The sequence below is a fragment of the Rhinoderma darwinii genome, chromosome 3 (genome assembly GCF_050947455.1).
Source record: "Rhinoderma darwinii isolate aRhiDar2 chromosome 3, aRhiDar2.hap1, whole genome shotgun sequence".
Classification (NCBI taxonomy): Eukaryota; Metazoa; Chordata; class Amphibia; order Anura; family Rhinodermatidae; genus Rhinoderma; species Rhinoderma darwinii.
In genome coordinates, this window is record NC_134689.1 from 109,590,549 (window position 1) to 109,608,651 (window position 18,103).

At 44.4% G+C, this 18,103-nt stretch overlaps 1 protein-coding gene across 1 annotated transcript in view; it reads right to left on the bottom strand.

Annotated features, from left to right (window-relative positions):
* ARHGAP26 (Rho GTPase activating protein 26) overlaps positions 1-17,816 on the bottom strand; it is a 467,460-nt gene extending 449,644 nt beyond the window's left edge. Inside the window, exon 1 of the mRNA XM_075856546.1 lies at positions 17,304-17,816. Coding sequence (XP_075712661.1) covers positions 17,304-17,457 — 154 coding nt within the window. The 5' untranslated portion in view covers positions 17,458-17,816. The remainder of the gene's footprint in view (positions 1-17,303) is intronic.
* Positions 17,817-18,103: the final 287 nt, after the last annotated feature.

Sequence of the window (18,103 nt, forward strand, 5' to 3'; positions counted from 1 at the left end):
TTTTTTTACGCACCGTTTTTCCAAACTAAACAGTTTTTCCCATTCAAATCAATGGGCAAATGTTTGGAGGCATTCAGCTTCTGTTTTTTTCAGGCATTTACGCCCCGAAAACACCACGTGTGAACATAGCCTAAGGGAGAAAAACTGTGCCCTACAGGTTTCAAACCGATCATTATAAAAGGCTCCATTGATCTCTTTAAGGCGTATTGGCATAATCGTATGAAGCATCAGATATTTTATTCCATCACTAATCTATTATAAACGGTTTAAGCTTCTCCATAATCCTAAATAAGGAAAGCGAGACCGAGAGAACTGCTTTTTTGCTTAATTTTAATTATGAAGATGGCGACAATAACAGTAATTTAACAGTCTACATGTGAGTTCACATTTTTTCTGGATGTGCGTTCATAGCAGATTGACTAGAATTAGAGAGAAAGCTGTCACTCGTAACTGGTTGCCATGATTAGTCTCGCTGATAGAATTCTACTTCTCTCTAAGGCCTTATTCACACGAACATGTCAGTTTTGCACGCACACAAAACGCTGCGTTTTGCGCGCGCAAAAGTGAAGTGTGACATGTGTATATGGTGCATGGGTGCGTGGCTGCGTGATTTTCGCGCAGCCGGCATCATTATGACACTCCCTTTTTATGTGATGACACCGTAAAGAAGGAGGGGATTTTATGTTTCCCTTCTCTTCTTTACCAGCTGTAGCGTGAATCAAGCGAGTCACCCGGAAGTGCGTCCGTGTGCCATTTGCACACACCCATTGACTTCAATGGGTGCGTGCTGCGCGAAACACGGGCAAGTATAGGACATGTCGTAAGTTTTACGCAGCGCACATACGCTGCGTGAAAAATCACTGAGTCTGAACGGCCCCATTCACTAACAGGTCCGTGCGCCGGTGGTGCCGTTTTTCACCCGTAACGCCCACTGCGAAAATCTGCAGCACTTCACTGGCCTGCTATTGGCTGCTGCGGCGGTCACATGGGATATAGCGTCCTCCCAGGAGGCCAGCCTGGGGGAAGAAACAGACTCCTGGTTGGGTATAATTTTGTCTTTTTTCCCTGAGTTGCTGTTTTAGCGGCGGAATCAAAATACGCAACTGCTACTTTTTGCTGGTTTTACCCTCCCATTGAATTCAATGGAGGAAAACCGGCAACATATAAGAAGAATTTACGCAAATACAATGGACATGCTGCGGAATAAAATTCCACACCGCAGGTCAACTGGAGCGTTTTTTTTTCCACTCACCATTTACGCAGCGTGTGGATGAGATTGGTTTGATCTCATCCACTATCCTGCTACTGCATCTGCTATGGATTTTCCGCAACTAATTCAGTTGCGAAAAACCCACAGTATGAAAGCAACGTGTGCATGGGGCCTTAGGATGTGTTCGCACAAGACAGATACCTTGTGTAAGAGCACAGAGCGTATTCTCCCTGGTACCCGCAGGGAATTTCGGCCAAAAATCCGCACCAAATTGTGGTGCAGTTTATCGGCCAGAATGTCCGCTGCAGAAAACCACAGGTAAACACACAAACAAGCCTATCCTTACCCGTAGTCATGGTGAAATGTCCTTCTGAAGTTCTGCAGCCCGGCTTCCTGGAATGACGTTTCAGCCCATGTGATTGGCTGCAGCAGTCATATAGGATGAAATGTCATTCCTGGAGGCTGGGCTGGAAGCAGAAGCGCGGAGATCTGGGTAAGTAGAATTATTTTTCTTTTTTCTCCAGAGTTGCGATTTGTGCGGCAGAAACAAAACATCTGCTATTTCTTGCGGGTTTTACCTACCCATTGAATTCAATGGAGAAAACTCGCAACAGAAAAGCAGCGATTCCAAAGTATAAATTGACATGCTGCGGATAAAAATAAATTAATAAACACACCGGTCAATTTATTAATAGTTTTTCGGCTGACTTTTTTTTTTTAAATAGGCTTGAGAATGCGATTTGTTCAAATGTCATCCACTCTGCTGCTACTGTAATACGCTGCGGATTTTCCGCAATGAAACGCACTGTTGAAAATCCGCAGTATTTACGCTACGTGTGGACATACCCTTCGGATGTATTCACATTCATTGCAAAAAGTTCCATTTCAAACAGCTAAACAAGGTTGTTTCTGCAGCATGCGCATGGATTTCTACGAGCCCCATATAGATGAACAGGACAGTCACAGAAATCGAGCGGGAAGAATCCCTCATAGATTTCGAAGTTCATGAATGGAAGGTTACATAACCCACAGAAAATTTTTCTGTAAAAGTGACATTTCCTAAGGCGGGATTCACACGACCGGGTCGTTCCCGAGCCCGAGTGCCGGCCGGTAAAATCGGCCATTCTGCCCGGCCGGTTTGCATAAAGTTATGCATCCGGGCCGGGCAGATCCGGACAGTGACATCAGCGGCAGCTCCTGAACGGGAATCCCCATGTGTTCGGGGATTCCGCTTCAGGAGTTTCCCCTGATGTCACTGCCCAGATATGGACAGAGACATCAAGCGCTCTGTCCAGGAGCGGAATCCCCGAACACACGGGGATTCCGCTCCTTTAAGGAGCTTAAGTGCGGCTAGCACATAGCAGAGCGGGGAGATACCTCCCTGCTCTGCTATAGTGGCGTCGCTGCAGTAGTAGCAGCCGCAGCCGCAGCTGCTGCTACTAGCGGCGCCATCGAAGGTGTCGCCGAGCCAGGGTGCTTTTAACAAGCAGGGGAAGGGAGCCAGCGCAGCGCTCCCTCCACCTGCTGTACACCCCGGCCCTGCAACACCGTGTACAGCGATGCCATTCGTCAGAATGGCATCAACTCCTCCTCCTCACATGCACTCTGCGCTGTGAGGAGGAGGAGATAGAGCGCAAGCACCGGGAAACCCGGCCATCACTCGGAACACATTCCGGTGATGGCCGTGTAGTACCCGGCCCCATAGACTTCTATGGGAGCCGGGCGGCCGGGTGTCCGGGCAAAGATAGAGCATGTCCTATTTTTTGACGGCCGGATTTTCCGGCCGTCAAAAAATCGGTCGTGTGAATAGCCCCATTAGGGGTCTATCATTCCTAATGCAGCCGGGTGCCGGTCGATTTATGAACGGCCGGCACCCGGCCGGGAAACCCTGCCGTGTGAATGAGGCCTAACAAAGTATTTTATTCTTATCAGTGTGTTCCTATCAATTCTTAAAACCACTGACTGGTGAAGTGAAGAACATTGATTATCTGGTTGCAATGGCACCTCTAAATGGTGGAATATATTAGGCAGCAAGTGAACAGTCAAGTCTTGAAGTTGATGTGTTGGAAGCAGAAAAAAAAATTAAAAAAAAAAAAGAAGAAGGATCTGACTGACTTTGAATAGGGCCAAATTGGGTTGGGAAGACTGCTTCCGAGCATCACCGAAACGGCAGGTCTTGTGGTGTGTTTCCGGTATATAGTGGTTAGCGATCGAAAATGGTCTAGGCCCCATGCACACAACCATAATCTTGATCCGCAATTACGGATCAAAATACAGTTCCATTCATTTCTATGGCCGACGGACATCTTACTGTATATTTACGGGAAGGTGCCCGGGCCGTAGAAAGCTTCCGTAAAAAAAATAGGACAGGTCCTATTTTTTTTATTTTAGGGACCGTGCTCCCAAATGCAGGTGAATGTCTGTGGCCGGCCGTAGCCGTAATCACAGACTGGGGTTACGGCTGCAGCCGCGTGCATGGGGCCTTAGGAAGGACAACCAGTGAACCGGCAACAGGCTCATTGATGCGGGTGGGGAGTGGACGATAGCCTGCCTGGTCCGACCCCTCAAAAAAGAGCTACCGTAGCACAAATTTCTGAAAAGTTTATGCTGGCTATGATAGAAAGGAGTCAGAACGCCCAAATGCAGCTAGCTGTGTTGCACTGTGAGTGTATAACTGCACACTGGCCAATGCGGACCCCTGTCTACCACCTAAAGTGCCTACAACGGGCAGGTGAGCATCCGAACTGAACCATGAGGCAATGGAAGAAGGTGGCCTGGTCTGATGAATCAAGTTTTCTTTGACATCATGTAAAACAGCCGGGTGCATGCTTACCTGGAAAAGAGATCGCTCCAGAATGAGATATGGGAAGACAGACCAGCGGAGGTAGGGGGATGCTCTGGGCAACGTACTACTAGGAAACTTTGGTTCTTGGCATTCATGCGGATGTTACTTTGACATGTACTACCTACCTAAACATCATTGCAGACTAAGCCAAGTACACCCCTGCACAGCAGCAGTATTACCGAATGGCACATCTGAACCTTTCTTAAAGAGGCTCTGTCACCACATTATAAGTGGCCTATCTTGTACATAATGTGATCGGCACTGTAATGTAGTTACAGCAGTGTTATTTAGAAAAACTATCATTTTTGACACAGTTATGACCTATTTTAGCTTTATGCTCATGACTTTCTTAATGGACAACTGGGCGCGTTTTACTTTTTGACCAAGTGGGTGTTGTGGAGAGAAGTGTATGACTGACCAATCAGCCAGAAAAATAGACAAGGAGGCAGCCTCCTTGTCCATTTTTCTGCCTGATATTGAGGACCTTGGACCAGGTTCTGAAGAGGCGTGCACCCTCCTGGCGGTTTAGTGCTGCGGTAACTGGTCAGCAAAAAGTAGAGAATCAGCGTCATACACTTCTCCCCATTTATTTACACAGCAATAGTGATCTAGCTAGATCACTGTGCAGCCACACACATTAACGTTACTCAAATGTCCTGACAGTGAATATACATTACCTCCAGTCAGGACATGATGTCTATTCAGAATCCTGACGACTCGGTAACGTTTGTGTGGGATTTACAGCACAGCAAGCGGAATCTCGTTTTAAATGACAGTTTACAGCGTAATCTCGCAAGATTACGCTTGCCTTGCTGTAAATCTCACACAAACGTTACCGAGGTGTCAGGATTCTGAATAGACATCACGTCCTGGCTGGAGGTAATGTATATTCACGGTCAGGACACTTGAGTAACGTTCTAGTGTGTTTACGTGGCTGCACATAGTGATGTAATAAGAACGCTATCTGCTGTGTAAATGAATGGAGAGAAGTGTATGACGCTGATTGGTCAGCGTCATAAAGTTCTCTCCACAACGCCCACTTGGTCAAAAAGTAAAACACGCCCAGTTGTCCATTAAGAAAGACATTTGCATAAGGAGGGATTCACACGAAAGTGATTTGCGCCCATGCAGCCCGCGTGGTTTCTCACGCGGGTCGCACGGACCTATGCAAGTCTATGGGGCAGTGCAGACTGTCCGTGAGTTTTGCGCAGCGTGAGTCCGCTGTGTAAAACTCACGACATGTTCTATATTTAGTTTTTCGCGCATCACGCACCCATTGAAGTCAATGGGTGCATGAAAATCACGCGCACCACACGGAAGCACTTCCGTGGGACGCGCGTGATTCGCGCAACAGCAGTAAAAAAACAAACATCCAAACGGAGTGTCATAATGATGGCGGCTGCGCGAAAAGCACGCAGCCGCGCATCATACGGGGCTGACACACGGAGCTGTCAAGTGCCTTTTGCGTGCGCAAAATTCCGCATTTTTTTTGCACGCGCAAAACGCAAACACTCGTGTGAATCCGGCCTAAAGCTAATATAGGTCATAACTCCGTCAAAAATGATCGTTTTTCTAAATAAAAAAAACACTGCTGTAACTAAATTACAGCGCCGATCATTCGAATAATGCAAACAATTTTTACATAAATAAATGAAAAAAGGTAATTCCCACCTTAGACATTTACTGCATATACACAGGTATGCCATTAAAAAAAAAAACAAAAAAAAAAACAGGGAGAAGACCCTGCAATCTTTGTGCAATATGGAGTACACAGTAGCTGATCATTAGAGGAGATATATTCCCCCCCCCCCCCCCCCCCGTCTCATATGAACGCCAAGAGTTTAGGTCATGTATAGACAGCTTTACGAGAGCGCCATGTTAAACTTTGTTTTGGTCTAAGGGTATGTTCACACAGCTTATTTTCGACCGTTTATTCGGGCCGTAGACAGCCGAAAAATATCGGAAGCAGAACACCTCCAAACATCTGCCCATTGATTTCAATGGGAAATACGGCGTTCTGTTCCGACGGGGCGTAAAAAAAAAAAAGACGCCCGCGAATAGTGCATGTCACTTCTTGAGCAGTTTTTCATTGACTCTACACAGGGCCGGTCTTAGGTTGGATGGCGCTCTGCGCGGCACTCTATTGCCACCCCCTACACAAACCAAAAACGAACCACATATATAGACAAGCACATACTGGAACATATATACTGTACATACATAAATACAGATATTAAGACATACAGGCAAATATACATACACACATTCTGGAATATATACATACAGGTAAACATATAGACCTACAGACAGACACACACACACACACACACACACACACACACACTAAACATATACAAATACATAAAAGGCACATTTACAAACAGACCCATATATACACAGTGCAGATAATGTAGTAAATTTCACATGCAGTCCTATGTAACACCACAGATAACACTGTGATAACTCTGAGTACAGATAATGTAGATGATAACTATACCCACAGACACATATATATATATATATATATATATATAGCAGCAGAGTATATAAGGGGCAGCAGAGTATATAGGGGGCAGCAGAGTATATCTACATTTTATCTGTTCTACTTTTATATTGAACACGCTTTTACAAAGACACAAACACATGCAGAGACACACACACACACACTATATACACACATGGACACTCACCATGTCTCCTTGCTGACAGGATCACAGGTTTTTGAGGGACAGGCTGTGGGCGGAGCTTCCTCTGCTGTTATTTACTCTGTGTGTTTAACAGCAGAGCACAGAGTAGAGGCAGAGCACAGTGGCGCCCCCTACATGCACACCCCTAGGCCCTGACCATAGAAAAACAGCTCCAAAAATGGCTGTGAAAAACGGCACAAAAAAAACGTCTGAAAATCAGGAGCGGTTTTCCCTTGAAAACAGCTACGCATTTTCAGACATTTGAGTTTGTGTGTGCACATACCTTAACAAGTTTAAAAGAGTATGAGATAAAGGATGAATAAATTTGAGCATTTCAACAGATTTTGCTTCCCTTTTCTTGACTCTCTAACGTCTTTGCACTGGTTCATATCCTGGTACGTGACAAGTAGTTTCCTGCAATGCCCTAAGCATGATGCAAATTCTCCACCTGAATCTTTGCCTTGTTCCTTCTCCTCAATACAGAATTATGATCAGACTAATTGTTTTAGCTATATATATATATCTCTTGTCAGGGTATTCCCAGCTTAACAAGTTAGGGCAGATCACTAGAATATGCCATCACTTACAGATCTGACCACAGTGACCCCCTGACTATCACAAGAATGAAGGGGGTCGAGTCTCCTGCATTTTCTCTGCACGGCTGCACTCACGTCCAGGCGCTGTGCTGAGAAGTCTCAGTAGAGCTATTCAGAAGGAGCCGCAGACCACCATTCCGCAATCTTGGGGGCGCTCTAGCGATAAGCCATCACTTGCCATGACTGGAATGATCACGATGCGGTTTATTGCTCTATAAAGGTTTATAGAACTTGCAGCTCTGTTTCTCTGATCCAAAGCTCCAGCAAACAGTTAGGCCATATCCACACGTTCAGGATTACGCACGGATTCGGTCTAAACTCACTGCATGAAAAAACACACACACACACACACATATATATATATATATATATATATATATCAGCTTTGTTGACTGAATAGAACTACACTTTTTTGATTCATTTGAGTGCTGTGGGATTTCTTCTATTTTATAATCCACGGATCGGGATTGCCTGCTTGCACCCACTACCGTTTTGGAATTTGACATTGAGCGCTGCTAGTGTGTGTGTGTGTGTGTGTGTATATGTATGTATGTATGTATGTATGTATGTATGTATATATATATATACACACATACATATACACACACACACATACATACATACATACATATACACACACACGGTTATACAAGGTCGCTGTCAGTGTGGAGCCTAAAGTGACCCCGGGGTAAGTATACTTTTTCTTTTTCTTAAATAATTGCTTTATTTATAATTCATTGACCGATGGGGGGGGGGGGGTAAGGCACGGGGCCATGCAAGGGGCCAATACCTTGCATAGATTTAAGCCAGTGACAGATGCTCTTCAAGTTAGCCGTGCATTCAATTCATAACCTCACATTTGCTTTTGTTGACCAACGTTAAAATAACGTTGGCGAACCCTCACTGAGGTTATTACAGTTTAATAACCCAAATTAATCTAATGCTAGTCAGTAAAATAACAATTAGTTGCTATTAATCCTTGTTAATAGGTTACACAGTTCAGTAGGCTTTATAGGTCACAATGTAATTGGGTAAAAACCAACAGAACAGGAAAGAGGAATCGTGTGTAAACTGTTATTCCCTCAGGTATACACACGATGGAAGTCACCGCAGATGACAGATAGCGGGGTGACGCTGGACTATCTACTGTATACTGCTGACAAATCATCGTACGCTAATGGAGCTTGCACTTGCCAATTCCTTGACAGCACATTACTAAAAATACAACAGAGACGGAATTTCACCGACAAGCCAATAACAGAAAGAGTATCCCACGATTAAAAACAAAAAAAAACTTAATCCTAGGAAAACAAAAAGCCAGAAATACTTTACACTTTAATAAAACATTTATAGGTGGAATAGCAACACATGACCAGTCAGTCAAGGCTGTAGGGATATCATGTCCAAACAAACCCACTTTTTGCAATATATTTTATCCACTACAAATCTTCATACATTGTAACGAATGAATTAAAAAAAAAAAAAAAAGAAAAAAAGAAAACTGTAGTATATATTAGATGAAAATATTAGCCCAAAACAGATTAGGAGAATTCGTCCCAAGCAAACACAAACGTTTAGAAGAAACGGACAGCTGAGGATATGGGGACTGGCATAGACTTAGGGTATGTTCACACGGCCAAATTTCAGACGTATACGAGGCGTGTTATGCCTCGTTTTACGTCTGAAAATAGGGCTGCAATACGTCGGCAAACATCTGCCCATTCATTTGAATGGGTTTGCCGACGTACTGTGCAGACGACCTGTTATTTACGAGTCGTCGTTTGACAGCTGTCAAAACGACGACCCGTAAATTGACTGCCTCGGCAAAGAAGTGCAGGGCACTTCTTTGCCACGTAATTTGAGCCGTTCTTCATTGAAATCAATGAAGCACGGCTCAAGGTTTACGAGCGTCTCAGACGCCTCGTAAATTACGAGGAGGAGCTTTTACGTGTGAAACGAGGCAGCTGTTAACAGTCTGTCTTTTCACACGTAACTGCCTCTCAGCGTGTGAACATACCGTAACTCCTACCAGACTGCTTTTCCCTGTCAGCGCTGTGTCAGTCTAGCTATAATACGATCATATCTGACAGTTTAGTTACTAGGGATACGATAACTAAACACCAGTCTTCTCAACTGAGATGTCAGGCAGCAAGTCCCTAGCAACAAATCTGTCCCTATTACTCCGGTATTCCCAAATGATGCTGTGGCAGTGCGATAGGATAAGCCTTGCCATAACAGTCTGATCGGTGGTGGTCCGACCTATGCGATGCCCACCAACCCAGAGAACGAAGGCACAGAGGTCCCTTCTTTTCTCTTTCACAGGAGTGCAACAGGCCAGGCTTCGGGAGCCTGTGCAGGAAAACTCTCAAGCCCCATTCACATCCGTTTTTTGTCTATGTTTAACATATATGCTGGGAAAAGCTCCCAACACATACATTAAGAATGGGCTGTCGTGGATGCTTAACCCCTTCAGGACTGAGCCTGTTTTGGCCTTGTGGCACAGACGATTTTTTCAAATCTGACATGTCAATTTATGTGGTAATAACTCTGGAATGCTTTTGCCTATCCAAGCAATTTCGGAGATTGTTTTCTCGTGACATATTGTACTTTATGATAGTGGAAAAATTTGGTCAATAAATTCAATATTTATTTGTGAAAAACAAAATGTAGAGAAAATGTGCAAAAATGTGCATTTTTCTAAATCGAAATGTATCTGCTTGTAAAACAGATAGTAATACCACACAAAATAGTCACTAGTTACCATTTCCCATATGTGTACTTTAGATTTGCATAGTTTTTTGAACATCCTTTTATTTTTCTAGGATGTTACAAGGCTTAGAACTTTAGCAGCAATTTCTCACATTTTCAAGAAAATTTCAAAAGGCTATTTTTACAGGGGCCAGTTCAGTTCTGAAGTGGCTTTGGAGGGTCTTATATATTAGAATCCCCCAATAAATAAACCCCATTTTAAAAACTGCACCCCTTAAAGTATTCAAAACAGCATTCAGAAAGTTTCTTAACCCTTTAGGCGTTTCACAGGAAATAAAGCAAGTAGAGGGGAAATGTACAAATTATTTTTATTGCCGAAATTCATTTGTAATAAAAAAAATTGTGACACAGAAGGTTTTACAAGAGAAATACAACTTAATATTTTATTTCCCAGGTCCTGCAGTTTTTTGGAATATCCACCATGTGGCCCTAATGGACCGAAACACCGGCCTCAGAAGCAAAGGAGCACCTAGTGGATTTTGGGGTCTGCTTATTTTTAGATTATATTGTAGGCACCATGTCGGGTTTGAAGTGGTGCCAAAACAGTGGAAACTCCCCAAAAGTGACCCCATTTTGGAAACTAGACCCCTCAAGGAATTTATCTAGGGGTATAGTTAGCATCTTGACCCCACAGGTATTTTGCTATATTTATTGGAGTTAGTCTGTGAAAATGAAAATCCACATTTTTTCAGAAAAAAATAGAAATTTGTAATATTTACCAGGAATAAAGTAGAAAATGCACCCCAACATTTGTAAAGCATCTTCTCCCGATTACGGAAATACCCCATATGTGGTAATAAACTACTGTTTGGACCCACGGCAGCACTCAGAAGGGAGGGAGCGCCATTTGGATTTTGGAGCGCAGATTTTGCTGGATTGGTTTTTAGTGCCATGTCGCGATTGCAACGCCCCGGAGGGACCAAAACAGTGGAAACACCCCAAAAGTGACCCCATTTTGGAAACTAGACCCCTCAAGGAATTTTTCTAGGGTTATAGTAAGCATTTATACCACACAGGTTTTTTGCATATTTTAGTAGAATTAGGCCGTGAAAATGAATATAAACATATTTGTCCACTAAAATGTTGCATTTTTTAATTTTCACAAGGGATAAAGGAGAAAAAAAGTCGCCCTAAATTTGTAACGCAATCTCTCCCGAGTATGACAATACCCCATATGTGGTAATTTATTTTTTTAATAGAAATGAATTACCCTTTGCAGGACTGATCTTTTTTTGCTTTTCCATTTTAGTATTTCACTCCCCGCCTTCCAAACGCCATAACTTTTTTATTTTTCCATGAATTGAGCGGTGTGAGGGCTTATTTTTGGCAGGACGAGCTGTAGTTTTTATTGGTACCATTTTTTGGTACATACAACTTTTTGATCACTTATTACATTTTATTTAGCACTTGTGACCAAAAAACAGTGATTTTGGCGTTTTAAATTCTTTATTTCTTACAGCGTTCATAATGCGCTATAAATGACAATTTTACTTTATTCTGCGGGTCGGTACGATTAGGGCGATACCCTACGTATATAGGTTTTTTATGTTTTGCAGCATTTGCATAATAAAATCACTTTATAAAATAATTTATTTTCTGTGTCACCATAGTCATAACTTTTTTATTTTTCAGTCAAAAGAGCTGTGGGAAGTCTTGTTTTTATTGGTACTATTTTGGGGTGCGTGCGACTTTTTGATCACTTTTTATTCTATATTTTGGGAGGAGTGGTGACCAAAAAAAAAATTGATTTTGGCATTGTTTTCAGTTTGTTTTTTTTGCGGCGTTCACCGTGCGGCAAAATCAACATTATAGTTTTATAGGTTGGGTCGTTACGAACGAGGTGATGGCAAATGTGTACTGTTTAACGTTTTCATTTTTTTCCTATAATAAGAGACTTATAGGGAAAAAAAATTATTATTTTTACACTTTTGTAAAAAAAAAATTATTAACTTTTTTTACTTTCTTTTTTTATCCTTCAGCTCTGAGCGCTGCTAGAAAACATTACACTACCTAGGTAGTGTAATGTATTCCAACTGTCAGTGACAGTCACTCTGACAGTTAGTCTACGAGGACCAGCTAAAGGCTGGTCCTCATAGGCTGACATACATGGCAGACCCGGAGGCCGTTTTCTAGCCCACGGGTGCTATCACAAGCATCAGCAGCCTCCACAATTGCATGGGGGCTGCTGATGTGCTACAAACCCCCTACATACGGAGATCGCAATCGAGCTCCGCATTTAACAGGTTAACGGCAGAAATCAGCACCAATGAGCCGCTGATCGGCAACAGTGGAGTGTCAGCTGGCGAGGACAGCTGACCTCCTGGTTCCCGATGCACACTGTCACAGACACGGTCACCGACAGCGTGAATCGTGAACGGCAGTGACGTCCTGTCACTGACAGGAAGTCTATCAGGAGGCTGGTCCTGATAGGCTTCCGTACTTGGCCTCCGATCGCCATGCTAGCCATTTGCAAACCTCACGATTTCATTGTGAGGTCTGCTGATGTGCTAGAAACCCCTAAAATGCGGTGATTGCAATCGATCACCGCAATTAAGGGGTTAATTGCCGAAATAAGCCGCTGATCGGCATACAGTGGAGTGACAGCTGGCCTCCCGGTTCACACTGTCCCCGACAGTGTGCACCAGGAACTGCGCAGTAACTGTACGTCCCCGTGCGCTAAGACACTGGCCACATGGACGTACAGTTGCGTCGTGGTGCGCCTAGGGGTTAACAGAGGAATAGACTATTTTGGTATCCGTTAAACGTCTTTCACTGCACAATCACACTGTAACAATGGGCTGGAACAATGAGAAGTGTATGACGCCGATTGGTCACTTATTGGTCAGCGTCATACACTCCTCTGTACAACGCCCAGTTGGTAAAAAGTAAAAAAAAACACACCCAGTTGGCCATTAAGAAACTAATTAGCATTAATCTAAAATTACGAACTTCCTAAAAAATAATCGTTTTTCAAAATAAAAAACACTGTTCTCACCTACATTACAGCGCCGATCAGATTATGTAGGAGATACGGCACTTATAATCTGGTGACAGAGCCTCTTTAACAGAACACCTGGCTGCACTAAAAAAAAAAAAAAAACGCTGTTAGGGTATGTTCAGACGACCTATTTTCAGCCGTAAACGCCACGAAAAACTGCTAAAAACACGGGGGCTGCATGCCGGCTCGTTCCTACGGGGTGTTTTTTGTTTTTTTATGCACCCATTTAAAAAAACGGCCCGTAAAAAAACGCCTTGTAAAATGTGCATGTCACTTCTTGATACGTTTTTAGAGCCGCTTTCCGTTGGGTCAAAAAAAAAAAAAAACAGCTCCAAAAGTGGGCGTAAAAAAACAGCTGAAAATCAGAGGCGGTTTTCCCTTGAAAAGAGCGCCATATTTTCCGCCAAGCATGTGAACATAGCCTTAAAAATACAATTGAAAAGCGCACGAAAAACACCAGAAAACGACCCGTAATTACGGACACGGCCGGCAGTGGACGGCCACGGACAGCCGGACGTTTTTACGGGCCGTGCTCCCATTATAAAGCATAGGAGCACGGTCCGTAAAATAATAAAATAGGCCATGTCCTATTTTTTTCGGCCGGTTTCTACGGCACGGACACCCTCCCGTAGACATACAGGAAGGTGTCCGTCGGCCATAGAAATGGGCCCGTAATTACGGACCGTACTTACGGGTGATTTTACGGTCGTGTGCATGGGGCCTAAGGCTGGGTTGCCATGTAGCGTAAAGGCTGAGGAATTTCCGTAACAGAATTGTGTGCGGAAATGCCGCAGCATTTACAGTAGCAGCAAAGTGGATGAGATTTGGAAAAGGAGGTAGGTACGGCACACTGACTTGGCTGACAGGGAAGGGACAAGATTGGAAAAACTTAAAGGGGTTGTCTGTTTTAGACCACCCCTTCCTACAGGACAGGTGTGATGAGCTGAAAGCGAGGGGTCCCACTGCAGAGTGCCCATGTGGTCAGCTAGAATTTTCTTTGCAGCACTGCAATAAAGTATTGATAGGCGCTTACTAAAGCCACTGGGCACTCTGTGCAATGCATCGACAAACCGTGTTCCTCAGAGCGAGAGACGTACTTTTCAACAAGCTCCTGAGCGGACTTCCCTCTATTACAGGGCTTCTCTAAAGCGGAAACCCGTTTCTAGACAGCCTACAGATTTATTGATTATATATATATATATATATTTTTTTTATTTTTTTTATTTTAGGTACAGTTACTCTTTACTTTTGGAACCTGCCTTAGGCCTAAGGGTATGTTCACACGGCAGCGTCCGTAACGGCTGAAATTACGGGGATGTTTTCAGGAGAAAACATCCCCGTAATTTCAGCCGTAACGGCATGTGCAGGCGCTTGAACGCCGCGTCCATTACGGACGTAATTGGCGCTGCTTTTCATTGGAGTCAATGAATAACGGCTCCAATTACGCCCCAAGAAGTGACAGGTCACTTCTTTGACGCGGGCGTCTATTTACGCGCCGTCATTTGACAGCGGCGCGTAAATATACGCCTCGTGTGAACAAACGTCAGCCCATTGCTTTCAATGGGCAGATGTTTGTCAACGCTTTCAAGCCGCATTTTTCGGACGTAATTCGGGGCAAAAACGCCTGAATTACGTCCGTAATTAGTGTGTGTGAACATACCCTTACTCACACAAACGTGTCCGTTTTGCGCGCGCAAAAGAACGCTGCGCTTTGCGCGCGCAAAAGTTCAGTGTGACATCTGTATATGGTGCGTGGCTGCATGATTTTCGCACAGCCGGCATCATTATGACACTCTGTTTTTATGTTTACAAAGTGCTTCCGTGTGCCGAGCGCGATTTGGACGCACCCATTGACTTCAATGGGTGCGTGCTGCGCGAAATACGGGCAAGTATAGGACATGTCGTGAGTTTTACGCAGCGGACACACGCTGCGTGAAAATCACGACCTGTCAGAACGGCTCCATTGACTTACATAAGTCCGTGCGACAAGCGTGATTTCCACGCGCGCAGCACGGACGTAATACACGTTTGTGTGAATAAGGTCTTAGAAAAATAGTTGTAGCCACATCGGCTGCTATGTGCAAGATCCTTCTATCTGCCTTCATTGTTATACAGGAGACCCAGTACATATAATAGTCATTCATCTAGCCTCCTTATGTCAGTTTCGTTTTACAGGCTCCAGAAAAAAAAAAAAAAAAAAAGCTGTGCAGTTAATATGTGGGTGTTTCAGGCTCAGAAATAAAATAGTTCCAATGAACATCCTTTGGCTGTTGTCTATGCAATCTGCTTCCGAAAACAATCTAGTCATCCAATATTACAGCAACTGGGCACACAGAAAGCAGAATAATCATTATTAAGCCCGTTTTTCTCCACAAGATAAATCATTGGGGCACACAAGCGTCAGTGATGGGAGCGGTCAGTGTTGCTAGGTTACCGGCTGTCAATATGATCAAGTTTACAAGGCAAAATTGTACATAAGGTTGTACCAAATCTGACACCTCAGGTATGAAGGAAAAACGTACGCTTCTTCTATCAAATGGCAAGCAAAGTACAGCTCAGCGCAATCGTACTTGTTCGCCATCCACTGATCTGTGCAGCAGAAGAATGGTGGCCGACATTGCACCACATGTGCCAGCTCATATAAATAAGACACATTAGCACTTACCTTCCCAAGGACATCACGTGTCTAAGTACTCGTGCCATACTATGCCCATACTTTGGCAGCACCATAAACGTGCTCAAAGCATCCAAAAACAGTAAACCAGGGCCCTATGGATTTCTGCGCAACCACATTAACGTTCATTGCCGTGTAGCTCTAGTCTTAAAGAAGCTGCCAGATTTCAGCAAACTAATGTTATTTTATTTAAAAAAAAACAAAAAACAAAAGTTATATAATATTCCAATTTACTTTCTGTATTAATTCCTCATGGATTTCAAGATCGCTGCTTGTTATTGAGTAGAAACATTCATTGTTTACTTCCAGTGGATAAAATTCTGTCCATGGTCATGTGACGGACACACAGGTGCACAGCTCGTTACAGTTAACACCCCTTTACACTGGCCAATTACAGGGCTAATTAGTGTTTAAAGAACACTCGCTCCCAATAATTGCCCTGTGTAAACAGGGCAGCGATCAGCAAACGCTCGATCATCAGCTGATCGTATAGTTTTAAATGCTCAAAATATTATCATTGTCGGCAGGACATCTCCCTGTGTAAAGAGGAAGACGTGCTGCCGACATAATACAAATGTATGGGGATGAGCGATCTGAGTAATGAGCGCGCGCCCAGATACGAGCTTCTTGTGACCAGAGCAAACGAGCACCGATCAACAATGTCTCGTTGATCGGCGCTCGTTGCACTGGCCTAAATTGGCCGCTGTAAAAGTACCTTCACAGTATGTGTATCAGAGCCGTGTCTTGTAAGCTGTGCACCTGTGTGTCCGTCACATGACCATGGACAGAGTTCTATCCACTGGAAGTAAACAATGAATGTTCATACTGAATAACAAGCAGCAGAGATCTTAAGCGGTGAAGAATTAACACAGAAAGCATATTGGAAAATTGTATAACTTTTAATTACACAGAAATTAGCATTACATTGGCCAAAAACCAGACGACAACCCCTTTTACAGCTAGTGCTACAATTGCTCTGCTGTGCATCTGAGTCATAATTCCAGCAGGTATTTTTAGACACTAATAAAACAAGTCTAGAAAACAACATCAAGGCTGTACTGTACATCGTGGTAGCTGGATCTATATGACTACATACAGGTCTCATTAGGAAAGTCACACCGTCTAGTACAATATGCCCTGCTCGAAATGCCACAGCAGCACCAACCAAACATGCACTTCATACAGGGCAGAGTGCCAGTCTGCTGACACTGGTAGGTTTCAGCACAGGTGAGGGCATGCTGATGACTACGAGTGATAGAGGGCGAGAGGATGCAGAGCAGCGGTGTGTCTGTGGATGGCATGTACCCACTTGCTGCCTAAGCAGAATCTCAGTGATGCAGATCATAGCAGCTGCTCCACAGCCTAGTTCCAGCACTTGCACCATGACAGCTCCTCTAATGACTGCATGATGATGATGATAATGTGCTGTGAGTCGGGACAGGACATCACATCACCACGTTCATGTCACGGGAAAGTGCCAGTCTCCCAGTGGCACGCCGCTCGTCCCCAGCACACTTCACTTACTCTTATGTGCAGCCACCAGGGACTTGCCATCCTTGATGAGCTCTTTAATGAACTTGTTGGTCTTCTCCAGCTCAGTTTCGTGGGATTTGAGCCTCTCCCGGAATTGCGGGCTGTCCAAGTAACAATCACTGAACTCCAGCGGGGGCAGCCCCATCTTCCGCCTCACGAAGCAGCAGCGATAACAGCAGGCAGTTAGCAGCAATGCCCGTGTGTGAGAGGTGCCCGTAGTGCAGGACTCAGGACATGCTGGCAGGACAGCCTTGGCACTGCAGTCATTGAAAGTTTCCCTGCACAGGGCGGAGCTCAGGCGGCGGGCGTGTGCTGCGGTAACCCGGGTTGTGATGGCATCCGGCTTTCCGCACTCTCATTGGAGGCAGGAGGAAATGAGAAGTAGATGGGGGCCTCTCAGATAAGGCCCTGTGATCTCATGGCCACTGCCCGCCACCTCCCACTGAGCTCGGCCCACACTCCTCCCACCACAATCCCTGACAGCCGCCCCTGCACCGCCCTCTTGTCTGATAACCTGGCCCGGATTGATAAAAGTGGCGCTAATCACCTCAGCTTGTGCGCACTGGTAGCGGCGCCGAGGAGGGGTCCTGCACCTGACACCATCACCTCACATGGGGGGGGTGACAAAAAAAAAACCCAGACATATCGACACAGCATAGCAGGCTGCAACCAATCTGAACATTTCCACCATAGGAAATAAAAGAAAATGTATTCATTGCAACCCCGATGTTCATGCGCCTATAATTCAGTGCCACGACTAGGGCTACATGGCGTCTTTGACCGCAACACAG